Source organism: Symphodus melops, assembly GCF_947650265.1.
Source record: "Symphodus melops genome assembly, chromosome: 1".
NCBI classification, from domain to species: domain Eukaryota; kingdom Metazoa; phylum Chordata; class Actinopteri; order Labriformes; family Labridae; genus Symphodus; species Symphodus melops.
In genome coordinates, this window is record NC_136691.1 from 45,373,211 (window position 1) to 45,392,976 (window position 19,766).

A 19,766-nucleotide genomic window follows, 5' to 3' on the forward strand; every position below is an offset into this window, starting at 1 on the left:
AATCATCAATGAAACCAGGGGTACTTCACGTGTATTATCGTTTAACCAGAGGGCGTGGCGTCGCTCTGTCATCTTACGTAATGAAAGGAAAACGTGACCACGTCGAGCAACGCCGCAGCCAATGGTACAAAGTGAGTCAGACTACAGGAAATCAGCTGAACATTTTGTTTTCTCACTCGCGCATTTTCCACATAGCAAACAGTATCAGTCTCACAGAGAGAGAGAGAGAGAGAGAGAGAGAGAGAGAGAGGAGTCACAACACAGCTGAAAGTCTCCTGAATAGTTCAATGGGCGGGGAGATTGAAACACGGACGACTAATTCAGAAGGACGAAGAATGTGAAGGGGAGGAGAAAAACAACAACGATGTGCTCCACGGAAAACAGCGCGGAGCTGAAGCGGACATGTAAGTGACAAATGTCGCCTTTAATATATTAATGTCAGCTGTTAACTCGTGTTTTCATCGCCCCCCGTAGCTAAGCAGGAGAAACCTGTCAGCTGTCAGTGGGCAGAGGGGATTAGATCATGAGGGGAAGAGCAGCTGTCAGTGTGTCCACCAGGTGACTTCATGTTTCTTGTCCGCCCTCTTCCAGCCTCAGACCCGTCTCTCATCCTGGAGCTGAAGACCAGGAGACCTCCGTCCCTGGAGGGCCGAGCGGGATGTGAGACCTGGAGCGTGGACTTCTCCCCGGACGGAGCCTGGTTTGCCTGGTCGATGGGACACGGGATCGTGTGGGTGGTCGCCTGGCCTCTGGACTCCGAGTAGGTTTACCTGAATACATTTAATCCCACACATGATGCGTTCATGTGTCACGCGTATATTCCAGACTCAGAGTAGGTCAAGCTTGTGGCTGTCCGTCTTTTAATTCTGGATAGTTCACAATACTCTGTCATATAAATACATTTTGGTGTAAACCTTAAGTGATGAGGATTTCTGTTTACAACGAGAGCGATGATCATGCACAGTCCATTGTAATATGAAGAAAAAGCTGGATAAAGGAACATCTATCTATCTATCGAGACCTTTCCAACTGAATTTAAAGGCAGCATCATTAAACCATTGCTCCAGCTTCACACCACCTACATGAGTTTTTTTGGTCTCTGTATACTTGATACTCCTCTCGCCCACAGAGACAGTCAGAATGGAGAAATTGATCGAGGGGACAAGAGCTTCAGTTGTGGTCAGCCAGTGTGGGGCCTCACCTTCGGACCCAGACCTCCACGATCAGCTGCACGCCCCGCCAGAACACCACCAAAAGGGAACAGCAGCCTGCTACTGGCCACGGGCCTGGAGAGTGGGGTGATCAAAATCTGGAATGTTCTGACAGGTGAGGGTTTAATCTGTGCAATCTTTTCAACATGATGAGTATACTCAAGCCGGTATTAAAATGCATTTTCATGTTTTGTTTTAAGGCGAGGCTGTATTTGATCTTCACGGTCACGAAGGTGTTGTCAGGGACCTGGTCTTTCCTCAGAATGGAACCCTCACACTCATATCATCTTCCCGGGACAAGACTTTGAGGATTTGGGACCTGGCTGACAAAGGTACAAACTTAGTTGAGAGTCCACCTCTTAAAAAAAAAAAAAAAAAAAAAAAAGTATTGATCAAATGTTTGTCAAGGTTTCCAAAGTTCTTGGGTTGTGACATCTTTAGATGTGCGCAACAACAATCCTTACTCATACGTTGTTTACTCTCCAAAATGCAATGCAAACTGAACTTTAAGTAAATATCTGAAGCAAAAAGCTGTTGTTGACATTCAGGGAGGTTATCACTCACCTCATCGTGCAGCTTTAAAGAAATATTCTAGTTAGTGTATTCTAACACAATTTATTATTTGTATTATTTTTATATTATTTGTGACTTACAGTTTTGGATTTGAACTTTTTTTTTTAAAGACGATGGTGCATTCCCCCAACATGTTGCTCTTTAATCTTGTAAATCAGTTTGTACATGGAAAGTAAGTCAAGAGGGTGGATCACTTTTCAAATATAGAATCTAGGTGTTTCACTTTAGCATAGCATAGTTTTTTTGGTAGCTGACTGATCGTCGGAGCATTCTTGAACATACCTATTGAACTTGCGCTCTTCAAACATGACCTCACTGAGAGGCTATTACCAAACAAGTTTAAAGGCTCTGCAAACTCAATTTCACACTACACTGATATCCACTGAAACAAATGCTTCCTGCGATGATGAAAGTCAGGCTAAAGCCTTGATGTATTCATTGATGAATAGTGGGGTAACTAGCATTCAGATGGTGGACTTCCACTTTTTTAATCAGCACTGAAACATGTTTCTGCTTTGTCACTTCAGCTCTGTGTTTCGTAACAATGCTGAACGGTCCGTTCAGATTGACGAGGTTAAAGCAAACAGATGTTTGTGTTTACACGCACACACAGGAGTCTCATTTCCACTCTTCAGAAATGTTGTTTTTAGTGTTCTGTCTCATTCGGATCATTACAGTTCTCTGTTTCTGTCTGTTGAAGGTAAAAAGGTGCATGTGCTCTCTGGCCATAAAGACTGGATCAGCTGCTGCAGCGTGTCATCAGACTGCAGCATGATCGCTTCAGTCGGCAGGTTTGACAGAGTGAGTTAATCAGTTGTAAAAGTGAACTGTTTTATGTTCAAGCCAGAAACAAGCACGCACTAAAAGGAACAATGAATGATAGGAAACACTATTGTATCCATTTTGGTTTGCATGATTTATTTGTACACTTCAGAAAACTTGAAGTCTTCAAGCTGCCTGACATATTTTATTAAATGAACAGGTTGGTAATGTAAACACATTTTAGCAGACTGTTTCTTGTTGTGAACTTAACAAACACAAGTGTTTTTATTAACAATCTCCAATTTCAGTTGAGTCTCAATAGATTGGATTGACTGATGATTTTAAACGTAAGACATTCTGTCCTGGGCTCCCTTGTGTGTTTGAAGGACACTGGTCTGGTTTTCTACATTTGCTCCTGTGTAAAGCTGTTTAAAGACTCTCAGAGGTCATCAGTGTTACTCTTTGTTCTCATTATTTGGAGCACCATGTAGACTCTTCCTGCTCATTAAACTGTTCATTTGACACTTTTTCATGAGCGAAAATAAAACCGCTTACCTCATGTCACGGCAGATTTTTATGATCATAGAATCAAGCCTTGCAATCTCTGCTAAACGCCGCAGGGCAAAATTACTCATCCTAGACTTGACCTACATTCGTTACTCCAAATATAAAACCACAACTCATTAACCTGTCTTCATTACGCCATCTATAGATGGTGTGTCTGTGGAGTCTGCGTTCGTACACGTTCATGAGGAACCTGACAGGAGGGACCCACAAGTCCTTGTACCTGCTGTCTGCTTGTGACTTTTCTCCGGACGGGGCGCTGCTCGCCACCGCAGCCTTCAGAGGCTCCAGCTGGTGGATCGACCTGTGGGATCCGTATACTGCAGAGAAACTGGCCACTCTGGTGTAAGTTCACGCTCACTTTTCAGAGTCAAGTTGCCGGTATATTAAACGTAGACGGCACTTTATTGATACACAAGAAATCTGTAAATAATATCGAGGTTAAGTTTCTTCTAAATTACAATCACTGGTCCCATCTCACACGCTGACTGAAAGTATGTCCAGGTGTCATGTATCTGGTGCAACCTGTTTTTCGATTCCATCCTTGTTCCTATTCAAGCTCACATTCTTAATGAACAAACTGAGTTGGGCTACTCAGAACATTACCTAAAACAACGTTCTTTATCAACAGTGACTACTTTGAAGACTACGGGCAAAACCAAATCTCAGCAATACAGTTCTCCCCCAATGGTTTGCACGTAGCGATTGTGACTGATGACAGGTGAGTAGTTTATCAGTTCCATTTAATGAATACTTTATGTCCGGTATAAATTCAAAAAAACAGACATTGCAAAATTAGAATTCTAAAATTGCAGAGCTCTTCGCATCTGGGAGCCAGGAAAAAGAGGGATGGTGATGCAGACAAAAGCTGACAGAGACTCAAACGGACTCTGCTGCAAATACCATCCTCAAGGGGGAGTGGTCGCCACAGGGTAAACATCCTCCTGCCATCATATTGTTTCATATACGTTTGAATTAGCTTGAAAGATGATTTAAGTCTACAATAATAAGCGTAGTCAGCACCCTAACCAAACCCTCTCTTCTCCAGAACCAGAGACGGTCACGTACGGTTCTGGAACGCTCCGAGGACGGTGCCATGTCTGAAGCACCTGTGCAGGTCAGTGCTGCGCGACTCCGTCTCCACGCACCAGATGGAACCGCTGCCCCTCCCCAAACGGATCCTCGAGTACCTCACTTACAGGAACATCCCAGACCGGCTGAAAACCTGCTACTCCTCAGATGAAGAGGACTGGGAGGGTTAAATAGGAACACTAAATGCAACGTAACCACTGACATTTACAGCTAATGATTGTTATGCATCATGTCTCATTATTCATAAAGCCTTTATTGTTTGCTATGAGATGTTTTCAACATGTCGACCCATTCCTACACTAAAAACTTCATTTTTGCACTACTACTGTAAGATGCATAAACTCAATGTTCATATGCTTGAATTGAATATCACAGTTTTATACTATTTAATTTATTGTGTTTATATAGAATGTACATGTATTTCTAATTCCTGTCTTTATCATGACACAGCACATGCATTATACTACTGATCCTGCACATCCTAATTGTAAATATGTGACAACAGAAACTAGACTTTTAGGAAATAGTTTTAATAAACAGATACAAAAGACATTAACATCTCCAAGACTCCTTCTTCTTCTGCTGTATGTCACATTTTAACCTAAGGTAACACGTTTTCATCAGTGAATTAATTGGTTGTTGTATGTTTATCCTTCACTCTTTGCTAAACAAACATTTTAAGCTCTGAAGAGTAGATTATTTTTTTTGGGATACTACATCTACACAAACCACTGCCTTCTATTTCACTCGGGTCGTATGCAGATTTGAATGACTCATTTAGCTGCTAGCATCAACTGGGTGCAGCGGCGGCGGTGGACAAACATGCAGTGGCTGCTTAAAGGCTTCTGTTTTTCCTTTCTAAATCAGCAAACTCCAGAAGATATTTCACTGACCGACCCATCATGAAAGCATACAAAACAATGAAATCACGTGTTTGGTGGAACAGAACATCCAACTAACATAGCTTTTAGCTTTTCGTGGCGTTTATTGCAAACCACAGATCCTGGAATTGAAATGAGTAAAAACCTTACAAGCACTTCCATAAATCTGAGAGAGCTATTTGAAGTTTTTGGTTGCGGTGACTAAGACATCAAGGTGGCAAAGCAGAGAAAAATCCATATCAATCAATATAGTCAATATTGTTTGGAATATTGGAGTGGCTGTGATTTCATTTTAGCCATGGAGGAATTGTTGAGAAACAGAATTTGGATATCTGTATCTATGAGGCCTCGCTGACCACCATGTCTCTCACCGCCTGGAAGGCTGCGACCATGGAGCTCAGCTGGATCTTCTCATCGGTGCCTGAGGCGAGTCTGTGTCTGAGGAGGGGACAAGATATGAGAACAAAAGGCAACGATTTGACACATCTGGATGCCTGTGTGAAATGAACTTGCTGTATTCACTTACTCGATATCAGCCAGCTTGATGAGCAGACCGATCCTAATAGCTGGTGGAAAGTCCACTAGAAGAGAAAAAACAAACAACCTAATTCAGATCATCTCATGCAAACTCCTAAAGCACTATGAAGTAGCGAAAAAAAACACCAATTGATACTGAACCTTTATACGAGGAGTTGGGCTCAGGGGAATGACGCTCTTACCAAACAAATAGTTAATACATAACCAACATGTTAGTGCCATCATATCCAGCAAGCAGAGACCTGCTTGTTCTCTGGCCTGACTGCTTAGTCTTGTGGCAGTTAACAGTAGACCGCCCACACATGCTACAGTTATCAAGCCAGGGGCCTCGTTTGAGACTTGCAACTGCTCAAAGTAAAGGAGCGAAAGCGTCTAAATAAAGGAAAGCTTATATCACCAGAACCCTTCTCAGAGAGGACGAGCTGGATTCAAATATTCTTTTTTAGAATCAGTGGACGCATCTCATACGTTATGATCCTGTTCATTTCATTTTTAAAAATGGTACTTTTTTAAATCTTACATCATGCTATAGTGGTAAATGCGCTTGAGCTTGTATAGTGCTTTCCTAGTCAAGAGACCACTCGAAGCGCTTTTACACGTCATGTCATGCCTACCAATTCATTCGCATTTATAAAAACTGTTCAGTTCCCACTGTGTCTTGCCCAAGGACACATCAGACATGGGGGGGAACTAAACCCTCGACCTTCTGATTGATAGACAACGACTCCACCAACTGAGCCACAGTTGCCCCCCCCCAAAAAAAAATAAAAAATAAAAACCTAAAATTATTCTATAAACCGTTTCAACAAAAAGCTCAGGTAAAACTTTCATTTCACATCAATTTCCTACAAAAATCAATCGGTCTAACTTTGTACCCAGTCTGGAGAAAATGCAGTGGCCTCACCTCTGTGTATGAGCAGATGAACCTCAGTGAGGATATCATGAAGGGCCAAACCTTTCAACGTCTTCAGCTGAAGGATTTCTGTAGACAGGGTGTTAAGGAACGGCACAAACATCCAAAACTGGCGGAAGTAAGGAGTCTGGTTTTACTGAACAAATCCCAACATTTCATACAGAACGTGCCAAACTGTGTGTAGCATGGGCGACGACTGTAAATGTGTTGAATTTTGATGCAATCATCATCCATTTCATTATGACATCACCCGGTTTGAAACAGTCCTTCAAAGGCTGTTAAAAAAAAAGTTTCAAAACAGGAACGTGCCAAGTAAACAGCAGATCCAGAATCTACGGTTTTATCTTTACTCTACAGAATGAATGACCGGACTTGTTCCGATTTCACAAGACGGATTAAAGCTTCAAGGTTACATGGAACATAAATCCAGACTATTATTTCACAGGAAAGTCTTTTCCTATGTGAGCGATTCAGACAGACACGTGAAGGGGATCTGAAGGATACGCTTGTACGCTGTGGTGAAGTCCTTGTTGAGGGACCAGTCGAGGATGTTGGCTATATCTGAGCGGAGTGGGTGACCCGTGCAGGTGTACACTGTGTCCTCTGTCACCTTCCCATACGCCATGCTGGTGCTCTGTGATCACACGAGGGAAATGGAAATGCATGCACACACACACACACACGCACACACACACACACACACACACACCACAGGTTAGCCCTTCTGTGACGATGAAACCAAATCATCGTGATCTGTGAAGATTCAGCTGCCGCTCTTACCTGCAGTATGTTGAGCGATCTTCTCATGTCCCCTGACGACAGAGTGACGACGGCCTTCATTCCATCCTGTGTTACGTCAATACTGCAACAGAAAGAATGACTCTGCCAATCAGCGGTCAGACTAATGGAAACATGCAAGATGTCTCATACTTCAGACACGTGTGTGACTGTCAAACTGAATCATTCTTAATGTCACACTACTGATCAATCCAGATTAAAGGCATTTCCCATTAACCATGTAAAATGATGCTGCTAATAGAATTCTATTTTTCCAAATATAGCCTTTGTTTCTTCCTAAAGCAACAGCGTACTTCTCCTGCTTGATCACATGCTCCAGTCGAGGGGTCATCTGGTCTGGCGACAGCGGGCCGAAGCGAAACCTGGTGCAGCGAGACTGCAGGGCCGGGATGATCTTGGACAGGTAGTTACAGATGAGGCAAAACCGGGTGTTCTCTGTAAACTTCTCAATCACTGGGAGGGGAAAGCACACAACGTGATGAAGATGATGCAGAGAATTGTGAGAGCACACATTCGACTAAAAAATAAATAAATAAAGAGCCGTCGGCTCGAGCGTGTGTGAGTAATCTCGACGCTGTCTTCTGCAACTGCTCGGAAATCTAGCCGTCAATATTCACGCAGAAAAATGCAAAGTCATCAAGAAAGACAATGTGGTCATTCAAAAAAAGTCCAATTAAGCTGAAGAGTCCATTGTGTCCTCCTCCATTACCGTCTGGTACGCTGCAGCCAGAGCAAAGGACACGTGCACCTTTTATTGACAGATGACTTTGAAATATTGGGCTTTACAAAAAGTTTGATTCATGGTGCAGTTATCACTAAATCTGCACAGCAGAACACATTTTATTCTCCACCAAAAGACGGACCACTGCACTAAGCACTGAACTCCATGCTCTATGACCACATCAGAGGCCAGTTTAACTGAATCAGTATTGTGTTGAAATCATCCGACACGTATTTCCGACTAAAACAAATATCAGGGTGATAAAGCAGAGAGTCTGTGATTCAGGATCAATCATAGTGTCTGGCTGCTCAGCGAGCCGTGCGGCTCACACTGGGCGAGGCCCGGTCGAACAGATGGCTTACCTCGCCGCAATGCATTCTGGGCATCCTGGGTCATGGCATCGGCCTCGTCCAGTATCACCAACTTGAAGCCCTTCCTGGAGGACAAGAGAGACAGACACAGAGGCAGCGGTTTCAATAATTCTCCTTCCAGCAGCGTGTTACCTAAGATACAGACCTAAGATAAAAAAGGTTAGATTCATATTTCAGCTTACTTGAAGATGGTTCTGGTGCTGGCAAAACTCAGGATTGGACCTCGTACAACATCGATACCTCTGTCATCTGATGCATTTAGCTAAAAAAAGAGAGAAGCTTCACATTCAAGAGCCACAGATCTCATGCCTAACCTTTTGAGAATGTCAGATGCCAAAAGAAGCCCGGACAACTCCAAACAAAAAGCTCATCAGCAGAAAATCCAGTGTACCTCTAACACCATGGAGTTGAACTCTTTTTCCTTGTACAGCTGTTTTGCACAGGCGAGGATGGTGGAGGTTTTGCCTGTACCAGGGGGGCCATAGAACAAGAGATGGGGAAGCTTGTCCTCGCTGATAAACTTCTGGACTGAAATCATAGAAAATACACTGTCAGGATATGCCTTGAACTTCATAAATGGAACACATAATAGAAAACAAGAGACCTTTTTGTTAAAGCTATGGCATTGGATCCTTTAATTATAAATGTTATTATCGAAACAACCGTTAAAAAGAGCAAAGGTATAAGTCAGGAAGAGTGAACATGAACCGTTCTCAGACAGAGGGGAAGTTAACAGGTTTAAAGTACTGTATATACTCTCACTAGTCACGACATTAGATAAAGCTGTATAATCGTATTCTCTAATACAACTTCTCTGTTAAGAATTCTCATTATAAAAAGCTTTAAAAGTTTCATTTTATTTGACTCTGTTAGAAATGTAATACCTTTACTTCACTTAAACTGGACTGTGCTGTTGTACCATATAGTGCATTATAATTCAGTTGTGGTTCTAGTATTTTGCCTTTGCTATGCAAGTATACAGGTGGGCAAAACATTAAGAACTTTCAAGACAATGCTTTCAACCAATACTCAACGTCAAACTCTAATGTCAACAACACTTCAGATATAGTCACATTAATGACTTTATAGTAGTAAATCAAACATGAAAATTAGAAGCAGGCAATAATAATAATAATTATTATTATTATTATAAATCATAGTAAAAGATGGAGCAGGTGAACTCTAGTGTATAGGCTTTGACTATGTTGAGTTATGTCTACATTTTTCAGACACAATACTTACTGGTACTTAATATGTCTCTGTGTGAGATCAGATCATCAAGTTTGTCTGGTCTATATTTTTCAACCCTGGAAAAAAGAAATCAGCCATAAATATCGTTTTTAATAGAAATGCTTCGATATGACTGGAGACGTGTATTAGAGACTTAATAAATGTTAATAAAGGACACCCTTTCTTGTACTTGGTACAAAATACAGAACTTTATTAACATTTTGAGCACTTTAAGCTTATTACGTCTGAGTTTAAGAATATATGCAATAATCTATTCACAAAGGTCCAATGCTCCAGATGTGTGTGTGCTACTCATCAATTCGGCATCAATATTTGGAATCATGCTCCAATATTTTAAACTACAAATCAACTTTCAAATAATCTCATATTAGACGCTGCTTCATGTCCGATAGAGCAGTTAGTTTAAGTTGCAACAAGACAATGATGAATTAATTAGCTTATATATGTATAATGAATACGTAAAATATCAATTGCAGCTCCCACACGAGTAAGAATAGATGATACAGTCTAAGTCTTTATTGTGTGCAGCTGCTAGCTTCAAGACATGTTAGCTCACTAGCATTTACATGTTCAGCTTTTAGTGATAAACAGCGACGTTTAACTCACCATGGTAGATTTCGTGTTTGTAAATGCGTTCTACTGGTTGAATCCATATGTCCTTAACTGTGAATAATGCTCAAATATGTTTCAAATACTTTATGGATGTCAGAAACTTCCACTCTATGTTTGCCTGTAGTGGTCGTGTTTGCCGCGCTCCTCAGCAAGCTTGCGCCAGACGTCACGGCGCACAGCCAATCAGAATAGTTTGTCAGCTCATTTGGGCGGAGTCCCTGTCATATGAGTGTGCCACTGTAAAAAGTTGTGTGTGATGGAAAGAAGAAACATTTCAACCGCTGCTACTGTAAAAAGTAAGGCCTACAGTTCAGAGGCAGACCCCCCTCTCCTTCAGGCAGACGTTATAAAGAGAGCAAAATGTCACAACAAGACTTTATACCTATATATCTATACAAGCATATAGCTTTTAAATACAGTCATTTTAGTTTAATCTCTGTTTAGATGAAAATGTATCAAGCATTAAATTAGTTTTTAGAAAACAGTTATTTAAAAAAGGTGAGTGTATTTAAAAAAAAAAATGAGTCTGAGTCTTTTTCATTCCTAAAGTGAGAAATACGTAAAGCAAGTCTAATAATAATCTTCACCACATGTAAAATTAGATGTTTTTAAATGATGTAAATGCTGCTTTTGCACAAATCTTTTGTCTTTAGCTTTTTGTGTATTATCATATTAGTCTTGTCTAAGACTGTGACTACACATATCTAGGCCATTTAAATTAAATCATTTCTAGATGCACTGGTTAGTGGTATAGTCATATTTTAGATAAGTAATACATTTTTCCTCCTCAGAAGTAAAACACCTTGTTCATTAAAATGACATGTTTCTTTACTTAGGTAGTCTCATTAAAATCAATTTGAAAAGTAGTCTTTATTCAAGGAAATAACAGAGATAAGAGACAAAACAAAATCCAACTGATGACACACAGGGTGAGGATAAAAAAAAACACACACAGGCACAAAGGTCAAAAACTTTTTTGTTGAGAAATGTAAAAAAAACTAAAGTAAAATGAATTCACTGCAAAATAAAATAATAAAAATGCCATTTATATTGACTGTGCAATATTGGTAGGTAAAAAAGATAAAGCAGATATTATGTGCACATTTCAGGATATATGAACAAAGGCTCTCATCTTTCCTCTGAAAACGATGTTTGTTTCACATAGAGATATTGATTGAAGCATCGTTTTCTGCACTTTCCTCTAATCTCGCGATAGCGGCCCCTCACGGTGGTGCTTGCTTGCTTGCTTGGGCGATGCGATGCTGTTGCTGTGGGTTTGATTGACAGGAAACATGTCGGTGTGGTGGGAGCGAACCGGGATGCAGCTGCTGCCAAGGGAGACAGGGAGTACCTGCATTCAATCCACACATCAGCACCTCTGAAAACCGCCAGGCTTTCCCCCCCTATTACGTCTGCTTTTGACGCGCATCAGGCAGCTTTTTCCTTTTTTTATCTTAAAGCAAGGTCCATTTGAAAGGAAGGGATACCCAATGGATGCTGTGGCAAAGCGCGTAGTCCCGCTCGGTATCTCTACATTGTGTTTCATTTAGCCTTCAAGCAGAGACACCTTGATGAAACAGCAGGAACTACGAGGACTGTTGTTGCAATGGAGTCGACTCTCTCACGGCTCAAGCCGCGTCTGTAAACCTACAATATCTCGTTTCATGGCGTTTTGCAGGTGGATCATCTGCTCCGTGGGTTTCTCCACGTTTCCCTTCTGAATTCTTGGTCTTTTTTTTTATTTATTTATTTTATTTTTTTTGTAAGTGCACCGGGAGAAAAAAAATAACGACCACTGCTTGCCAAACTATGAACGAGGAGATGACAAAAAGCGAGGAGCAGCATCTTAGTTTGCAGAAAGCCTTGCAGCAGTGCGAGTTGGTGCAAAATATGATAGACATAAGCATTTCTAGTTTGGAGGGTTTACGGACCAAATGTGCCACATCCAACGACTTGACACAGAAGGAGATACGAACGCTGGAGGTAAGCATCGATTGAGCGGAATTGACTGATTATCTGCTTTTTTATCTTCGCATAAATCAATCACGAGGGCTATCACTGCCTCTTATTAATTTGTAGGCCACTATGCATATTTTCTGCGCCTTTCTCAGCGACACACTTGTTTTCTTGTACAGTGTTTTTTTTCCTTTGCATTAATATGCAAAGATCCCAGTTAAAGCCCACTGCTATCTGTTTTGTGCAGTGCAATAAATCAGGAGGCTGCAGTGGGCTGTTGTGGACTTGCGCATTCTGCAGGTGGCGGGGAGAGAAGGTGGCTCTTCTCCATCAGAATATTTGAGGCAGCTGAGGCCTATAGGCTGTCCATGTTTACAATCCATTACCAATACGGCAACCTGCGCCGCATATCTGTCCTCACAGCACACCCAGGCCCTGCTGTCAGCAAGGCGAGCGCTTTTACTGAATTCGTTACTAAATATCCTTGAAATTAGCCCGTAGGGTATTCCGTACATTTCGTTACGTAATTGCCCATAACATCGTGTTGTTGTGTTCGAGATCCCAGACTGTCAGTTCTGAAGCCACTTTAACCAGTCCATCCAATCCCCCCCCCCCCCCCCCGCCCCCTCAGACCAGTGAGAGCCTGTTACAGGACATAAAAATCGCCATAAAGTGCGATAAGGTCACTGAAAAGTCAGTATAGAGAGAAGGACAGACACTGCACATCATTTAAGGCCCGAGAGAATGTTTAGTGATGCCTCAGGAGATTAAAACAAATATAATTAAGTGAGATAAGGTCGCCATAAACTCACCACTGAGAGTCTCTGTGTACCATCAACACACATCAAGGCCAAGTGGAGATGTTATTGAGATATTACATAAAAAATACTACAAATTAAAGTGCCACATTTATCCAAACCCTTCAGTAATATGACACATATGGTACGACATGGTTGTGTCCATATGCTGTCGTAAAGTTTTAAAGTGTTATATGTAAAAAAAAAAAGCTAGCCTGAAGATAACTGTGTCACTTTGTTCCCTGAATGCATCACAACACATTCTGAATCCTGGGTTTTTCTTTAAGCATGTGGGATTTTAAAAACTAACATTGGACTAATTTAGTCCTAATCTGACCTTCTTGTGTTGATGGAAAAACAAACAACAACATATGTTTTACTTTACTTGTTGTTTGATGTTTGCTTTTCTGAAAGAAAAAGTGAAGAAATATGATTTTATAGGTGATCTAAAAAAACAAAACAAATTCAGCATATATCTGTATGATATCTCTACCACAAGATGTTTGAAAGACTCCTGACACTGTAAGGAGATTAGAGGTAAGAATAGGGGCAGGAGGTTGATGCTTTTTTATTTGGACTGTGACTTGGGAGAAAAGTTGGGGATGTTTGTCTCATCCTTAATTCATAATTAATTTCAGTCTTAGGCTATAGTTTTATACATTACAGAACATGTTGTATCAAAAAAGTGAAGGGGATATAATAATATAATTGTTGATGCATGTTGGGAGATCAGACTCTGACCAAAGTTACTCATGTTCAAGTAGACCAACAGGCCACACGCATGAAAACATGATGTAAAACACATGTCTGGAGCCTGCAGAGGGCAGTAGTTCAAAGTAGACATGTGCCAACACTAGAAAAGAAGACAGCTGCTAGCTAGTGCAAACAGAGCAGGTTCCAAAACATTCATTAGTCATTTATCTGTTCCTCCATGTTAAAATGAATACAATACAGGGAATCTAATACACCATGTCTTTTACAGAGCAAGTAAATTCAGATCCACCTTCCTCTGCACAAACAGAGAAGATATGTCCGAAAACTTTTTTTTTTTACTGAGCTAGTGTTTTGCTGAGTGAATCCAAGCCCTGCTCATTGATGAGAGCTACAATTGTTTTTTTTTTCTTTTTTGGAAAAACAAAACAACAACAAAAAACAAGCCACATTTCAAGCCACCATTAATGGTAAAAGGGTCCTTGTGTCAAAGCATATTTAGATGACAACAATTACATAAAAAAAAATTCATTAAAGCCGCTATGGGTGGAACTACCATTATGTGCCAGTTTTACAGCCCTAGCCATGAGCGTGTGAGTTAAGTATTCTCTTGGGGAAATTATCTTTTTACTTCATTTTAAATATCGACATTACTGCTCACTGTGAATGTTTGCTGGGGAAAATGTATAAACAAAGGTTTTTAGATCTAATGCAGTATTTCTCTTTCTTCAAATTTGTCTCAGTTATTTTGCTATAGATATTACAAATACTTGGTTTAGGGTCCCTTTTACTATTGTGTAGCATATAGAGGCAACTGTATTAAACTGACTATGTCTTGTAACCAATTTACTGCTCCTGACAGTAGGTCAGCTGCTGTGTTGAGCAGAATGAGAGGGACGCAAGTATTCATTAAGTTATCTGTGTGGCCTCTTGATGTATCGAATATACCTTTTAAAAAAAAAAAAGATTTTCTTTTGGCCTTTTTGTCTTTATTGGAGAGGGAGATAGTGGACAGAGTCAGAAATCAGGAGAGGGGATGGACAGGCCAGACGTGAACCCGTACGGGACGCGTGCACTAACCACTGCGCCACCAGCGCCCCCTAATATACCTTTTTACTGTAGCTTGTTTTAGTTTATACCACATCATATTGCCTCTCTGTTGTTTAGTACTTAACAGGAAACCCAATTAATGCTACTCTGCTAAAAATAAAATGCCAGCTGCAGCTAGAGATATGGTTGGTTAGGATCAGGGTTGATGACTTTTCATACAATGTATATGATTAATTTGAGATTATAGATAACAGTTCTCATTTGTTTGTGAAGTTTTAATATGGCCCCCTTTTGTGTTCTTACGTATGCCCCGTTCCTGACAACAAAACACTAAAACGTGATCATGTTTGAAATAGCATGTGGAACAAATCTTTGTAAATAGAACATACTTTTAAAATATTTCTTTAGTGTGATGTTTGAAGCCCATGTACATTTCAATATTTACTACTGCAGCACAATGGGAGTTGATATTTTAATCTGATTGACCCCCTCACTCTCCCTTTATAACTACAGATATCTTTAGAAATGATTGATGAAAGAGCTACAAACATCATGGAGCCTTAAATCAAGCAGTGACAGTGAGCCATGGAAGCCGAACCTTAAGTTCACTTCAACAAAATATAAAGTCGGTTAAGTTAAACTTTTTTTTTTTGTTTAAATACCAATTTTTGCATGCTGCAGCATCCTTTACTACAAAGCTTTTTTAAAAGAAGAAAGTGAATGTGTTTGTAAGAAGATTCACTGGGCTTGGGACAATACTGTCCCTTTTTTTTTTAAGTTGCAGTCCCACCAGAGAAAATAATAAGAACACTAATAGGCATACAAGTCATAGTGAAATATTTTGCGCGTATGTATTATTGTGGGCTGCCATTCTTATTTTGTTGCTATGTTCAGGATACATGTACTTATTATACATATTCATACACAAGAACCAAAACAGTGATGTCTACTGCTGAAAATCTTGTTCTGGATGGTTCTTCATTTTCTTCTGTGAGATTTTCCTCTGCAAATATTCCACCTATAACTGAAAAAATAATTATCTGAAAGAAACAGATCTGGAAATGAATCAGAATTAAAGAAACAAACTACTCTAGTGGGGGCCGGCTCTGCTTCCTAATCCTCTAAGTTGCAGAATCTCTCAGGATGGTAGACCTCTTGTTGCCTCAACAACAAATGAGTTGTGCACCAGGGGATTTGATCACGATCACAGTGATGTCAGTGGTAGAGCAGAGCAGAGCCTTCCTTGTTAACCTAATATATGATGAGCACTGTGTTTATGGGAGATTCCAACTATGACATCCCTGTTTTCTATCTCTATTATTAACTTGAGGGACCAAGATCGGGCATCAGGAACAATCTGTTAGAGCTGTTGAGCACTGACCTTGCTATTGCTCAAAGCGCCACCAAGAATAAAAGCCTATATCATTACCTGGATGAAGTGTTAATATCGGTTTCCATTAATATGATTATGCATTGTCGGTGGTATCCCTTGGATACACTGGAATGACCGACGCACATGATGAATGATGTCTTTTTGTGAGGCTTTTAAAGGGACGCAGACATGTTAGAGCCTGATGTGGGATCCAGCTATTCATTTCATATCACAGAAAGTGTTTCTCATTATTAATATTCAATATGAGATGGGCAAATGCTTTACAATGTTAATTTGAGTAAGAGGTATCAGTCTTATTTTTGGTTCAAAGGTTGAACAGTGGTGTTTTTTTGGGTTTCTTTCTGAGTAAATAGATCAAAAGCTGTGAATGGCAGTTCAAGCTGTCGGTCAGACGGTCAAAGGGTTCATTGGTCCTGAAGCAAACTAGGTCATACATACTGGTGTCCAAGGCACTACTATTGATCAATACTGCCCTTGGCCTCGGTGGAAGCCTCTTGTAATGTGTCAAACAACAAGCCTTACTGTTCTTGTATTAACAATCAATACTTATTTATTTGTATGGCACCAGTTCATAACAAATGTTATCTCCAGACATGACCAAATGAGCTGGTCTAGACTGTACTCTTTGTAGTATTAAGACCTAACATTAGTCCATCATGAGCACAGCATTAGGCAACATTTTTCAAAGTTTTAGTGGCAAGGAAAAATGTTCTTTTAACAGGCAGAAACTTTGAGCCGAACCAGATTTATGTTATCGGCTGCTTATGTGTTGGGCTTTGCAGGAATAAAGCCTGTTGGTTGGTCTCTGAAGGCACAGGAATAAAATACAGAGAGCTTGGAACAGAAACTCAAACCCACCCTACTGTCACACCTCTGCACACCTGAAAGACTGCTGTAAGCTCTTGAACGTCTTTCAGACATCATTGTTTCAGTTGATGAACTCGGAAGAAAACAGTTTCTTATTTCAACAAAAGGATGTCACCGAGCAGCACTATGTGTCATTTTGCCATTTATCTATTTTTTGTATGTATTTGTGTATTTTTTCCATAGAGAGCACAATTCTTCAAAGTCAAACTCATTGTATGTGTAAGCTTACCCTGCCAATAAAGCTGATTCTGATTCTGATTATGAAGGCTGCCCCTATGAGGAAAGCAGGTCTAATTCCTCAGTAGAATACTAGTCATTAGTTTAAGAAATGAGTTCACTGGCCAAACTATGTTTTATAAAATTACTTAATCAATAGAAAATATTTTTTCTGGCCTCAGAAAATGATTTGACTACAGCCAACATTGTTCACACTGTGCTACACTACAGAGTAAAACAAAACCTTTATATTAAGCCTTTAAAAAGCTATAAATGCTTATAGATATAGATAAGATATAAACGTGCATGCTAAGCAAGCTAGCCGTTAACAACATAAAGGCAAATGTGTTAAAAAGACAAGCTGGATATGAATGTACGCTTTCTTGCTATGACTCTTATGAACTCTAGTTCATTGAAAGTTATTTTCTTTATGCTAGTTCAGAATTTCTATGCAATTTATCATGGGGGAGAAGTTTGATTATTGGCATTTTTTTGATCGTGAATACTAAAAATATACAAGGAGTTAGTATTCAGAGGATTTTGAAGCAGTTGGTACAAAGGCAGAGACAGAAGGTAAAGATAATGAAGTGTTAAAACAGGGATAACTTCAGATTGTGTGAGTGTTAGTCTGCTAGACTAAGCAGTTTATGCTTGACCCCTCCACTGCAGCTCCATATGTTCAGATCTGTTGGGTTTTCTACACAGCAAGGAAGGAAAGTTTGCCTCGCGAAATCTGCTCTGACTGGAGCAGTTCTTGTCTCTGTTGTTGTAGGGGGGCAATAAATTCCCATGCAGAGTTACCATTCAAATTATTAGTCCAAGAAAAATTTCCCTTTGGAGGAAATAAAGTATATCTTATCATTGTCTATTAAAGCCAATGATTTGCTGAGGTCACAATCATTGTGAAAACCTTAAGGGCACCATGAATGTGAACAAATGTTCTTTGAATCCATGGGGAATTCATTCTGACGACATAGCAAATAAGTAATAATAATAAGTAATCTAGGTTACAGTTACTAGAAATGTTTGAGTATTTTTTCTTAACATTTTTATTAATGATTTTGATCATACTCGGTAAGGCAGCAGTTACATTATTACAAATATTCACAACCCTAATTTCTTCAATAGAAGTGGAAATATTTTTTGTAATTTTTCTTTTCTTTCTTTTATCTTTTAAACAATAAAAAACTAAAACAGAACAGAAAAAGAAGCTCCATAATCTGGCAATAGCAACCCAAAAAGGCAAGACAGGACAAATGGATACCAAACAGACAAACAAAAACAAACCAAGAAATCCCGAGGAAAACCATACAGACAATACAACATGTACCTGACCCTAAGACAGAGAAAGCAGGTTCAGATATCCAAATGATGATTAAGAAAAGGGTTCCACACTTCATTAAATAGATCCTCCCTCCTAGCCACTTTACAGGCTCACTCATAGTTCGCCATTGTACTCAATACCTCGATCCATTCATGTAGGAGGATTTCAAGATAATATACCCAAGAGGTATTCAATGAAAAGTCCTTAAACATGTCTATTGTTTTTATGTCTTGCTGTCCTCTCACTCTCATCCTTCTTTCATTTGCAATGAATTAAAACATCTCACAATAGAAATTCGAGCAGTCAATGTTGCTCTCTTTTATGCTGACATTTTAATGATATTTAGCAGACAAGTTGTTACTGTATGCATTGTGAGACTATAATAAAGAAGTAGACACATTTAGCCAGTGTGAATGTGTGTTTCTCTGTGGGTGTGTGCGTTGAGCAGACGCCTTATCGGGCAGAGTGTTAGCAGCCGTGGGCAGCTGCTGCAGGCTTTTCTGCTTTCAGAGGTGACTTGCGAGTCCCTCCTCCACTGGTTTCTACTTTGGTGTGCACTGATGTAAGCCGGCTCTGTCTATAATTTCTAGCAGTCGTTTTGTGGGTGTCTGTTTGGAATTGGGCCATTCAGCTCATCATAAAGTCTTCAAGCATCACGTCACCCATTGTGGGCCTGACAGGACATGAAGTGACCATTAGCGTCAACCAGACCAATGGTTTCTGCTCAAAATAGAGTCAGTGTACATTCACTAGTATAAATATTGTCTTGCTGTTTATGAGACAGTAAAACAGAATAAACTATTTCTTCATAAACATGCAGGTTGTTTCCTTCATACATAAAATGTAGAATCTTTAATGACCTGTGATGCTTTCTTTTTTCAGCACTGAGCTTGAAATAAGTATAACGTTGCAATACTATGTAAGAGGTTTTATTACAAAAAAGTAGGAGAGACTTTACAGAGCTGCAAATAGTTTTAAAAGAAATGTTTTTGTTTGTAAAGTACAAACTCAGTCTTTGATTTGTCAAGGTCATGCATTTCAAAGTCCAACTGAAGTTTGGTGACTTCATTTTTACTTTCAAAACAAGCTAATTTTGTTTAAGTGGGAGGACTGAAAGCAAGAAATAGTTGAACAGGGTTACTCTCGACGTGCTAACTAAATTTACA

At 39.9% G+C, this 19,766-nt stretch overlaps 3 protein-coding genes across 4 annotated transcripts in view; 2 read left to right on the top strand and 1 right to left on the bottom strand.

The window, feature by feature from the left end:
• Positions 1 to 79: 79 nt before the first annotated feature.
• On the top strand, positions 80 to 4,754 carry wsb2 (WD repeat and SOCS box containing 2). Its single transcript, XM_079340303.1, has 9 exons — positions 80 to 404; positions 592 to 760; positions 1,130 to 1,326; positions 1,412 to 1,543; positions 2,485 to 2,585; positions 3,259 to 3,455; positions 3,742 to 3,831; positions 3,926 to 4,042; positions 4,159 to 4,754. Exons 1-9 carry the CDS (start codon positions 365 to 367, stop codon positions 4,370 to 4,372), a joined length of 1,257 nt encoding a protein of 418 aa, XP_079196429.1. The 5' UTR covers positions 80 to 364; the 3' UTR covers positions 4,373 to 4,754.
• Positions 4,717 to 10,470, bottom strand: rfc5 (replication factor C (activator 1) 5). Its single transcript, XM_079340336.1, has 11 exons — positions 10,281 to 10,470; positions 9,666 to 9,730; positions 8,815 to 8,951; positions 8,606 to 8,685; positions 8,415 to 8,488; positions 7,625 to 7,784; positions 7,314 to 7,395; positions 7,038 to 7,167; positions 6,525 to 6,602; positions 5,610 to 5,664; positions 4,717 to 5,521 (listed from the first exon to the last, which is right to left on the bottom strand). The coding sequence occupies exons 1-11, from the start codon at positions 10,325 to 10,327 to the stop codon at positions 5,422 to 5,424; spliced, it is 1,008 nt and encodes a 335-aa protein (XP_079196462.1). The 5' UTR covers positions 10,328 to 10,470; the 3' UTR covers positions 4,717 to 5,421.
• A 1,074-nt stretch (positions 10,471 to 11,544) lies between these two features.
• The window catches only part of ksr2 (kinase suppressor of ras 2), an 87,889-nt gene continuing 79,667 nt past the window's right edge, over positions 11,545 to 19,766 (top strand). For both annotated transcript variants that reach the window (XM_079340156.1, XM_079340157.1), the window contains exon 1: positions 11,545 to 12,269. In XM_079340156.1, coding sequence (XP_079196282.1) covers positions 12,096 to 12,269 — 174 coding nt within the window. In that variant the 5' untranslated portion in view covers positions 11,545 to 12,095. The remainder of the gene's footprint in view (positions 12,270 to 19,766) is intronic.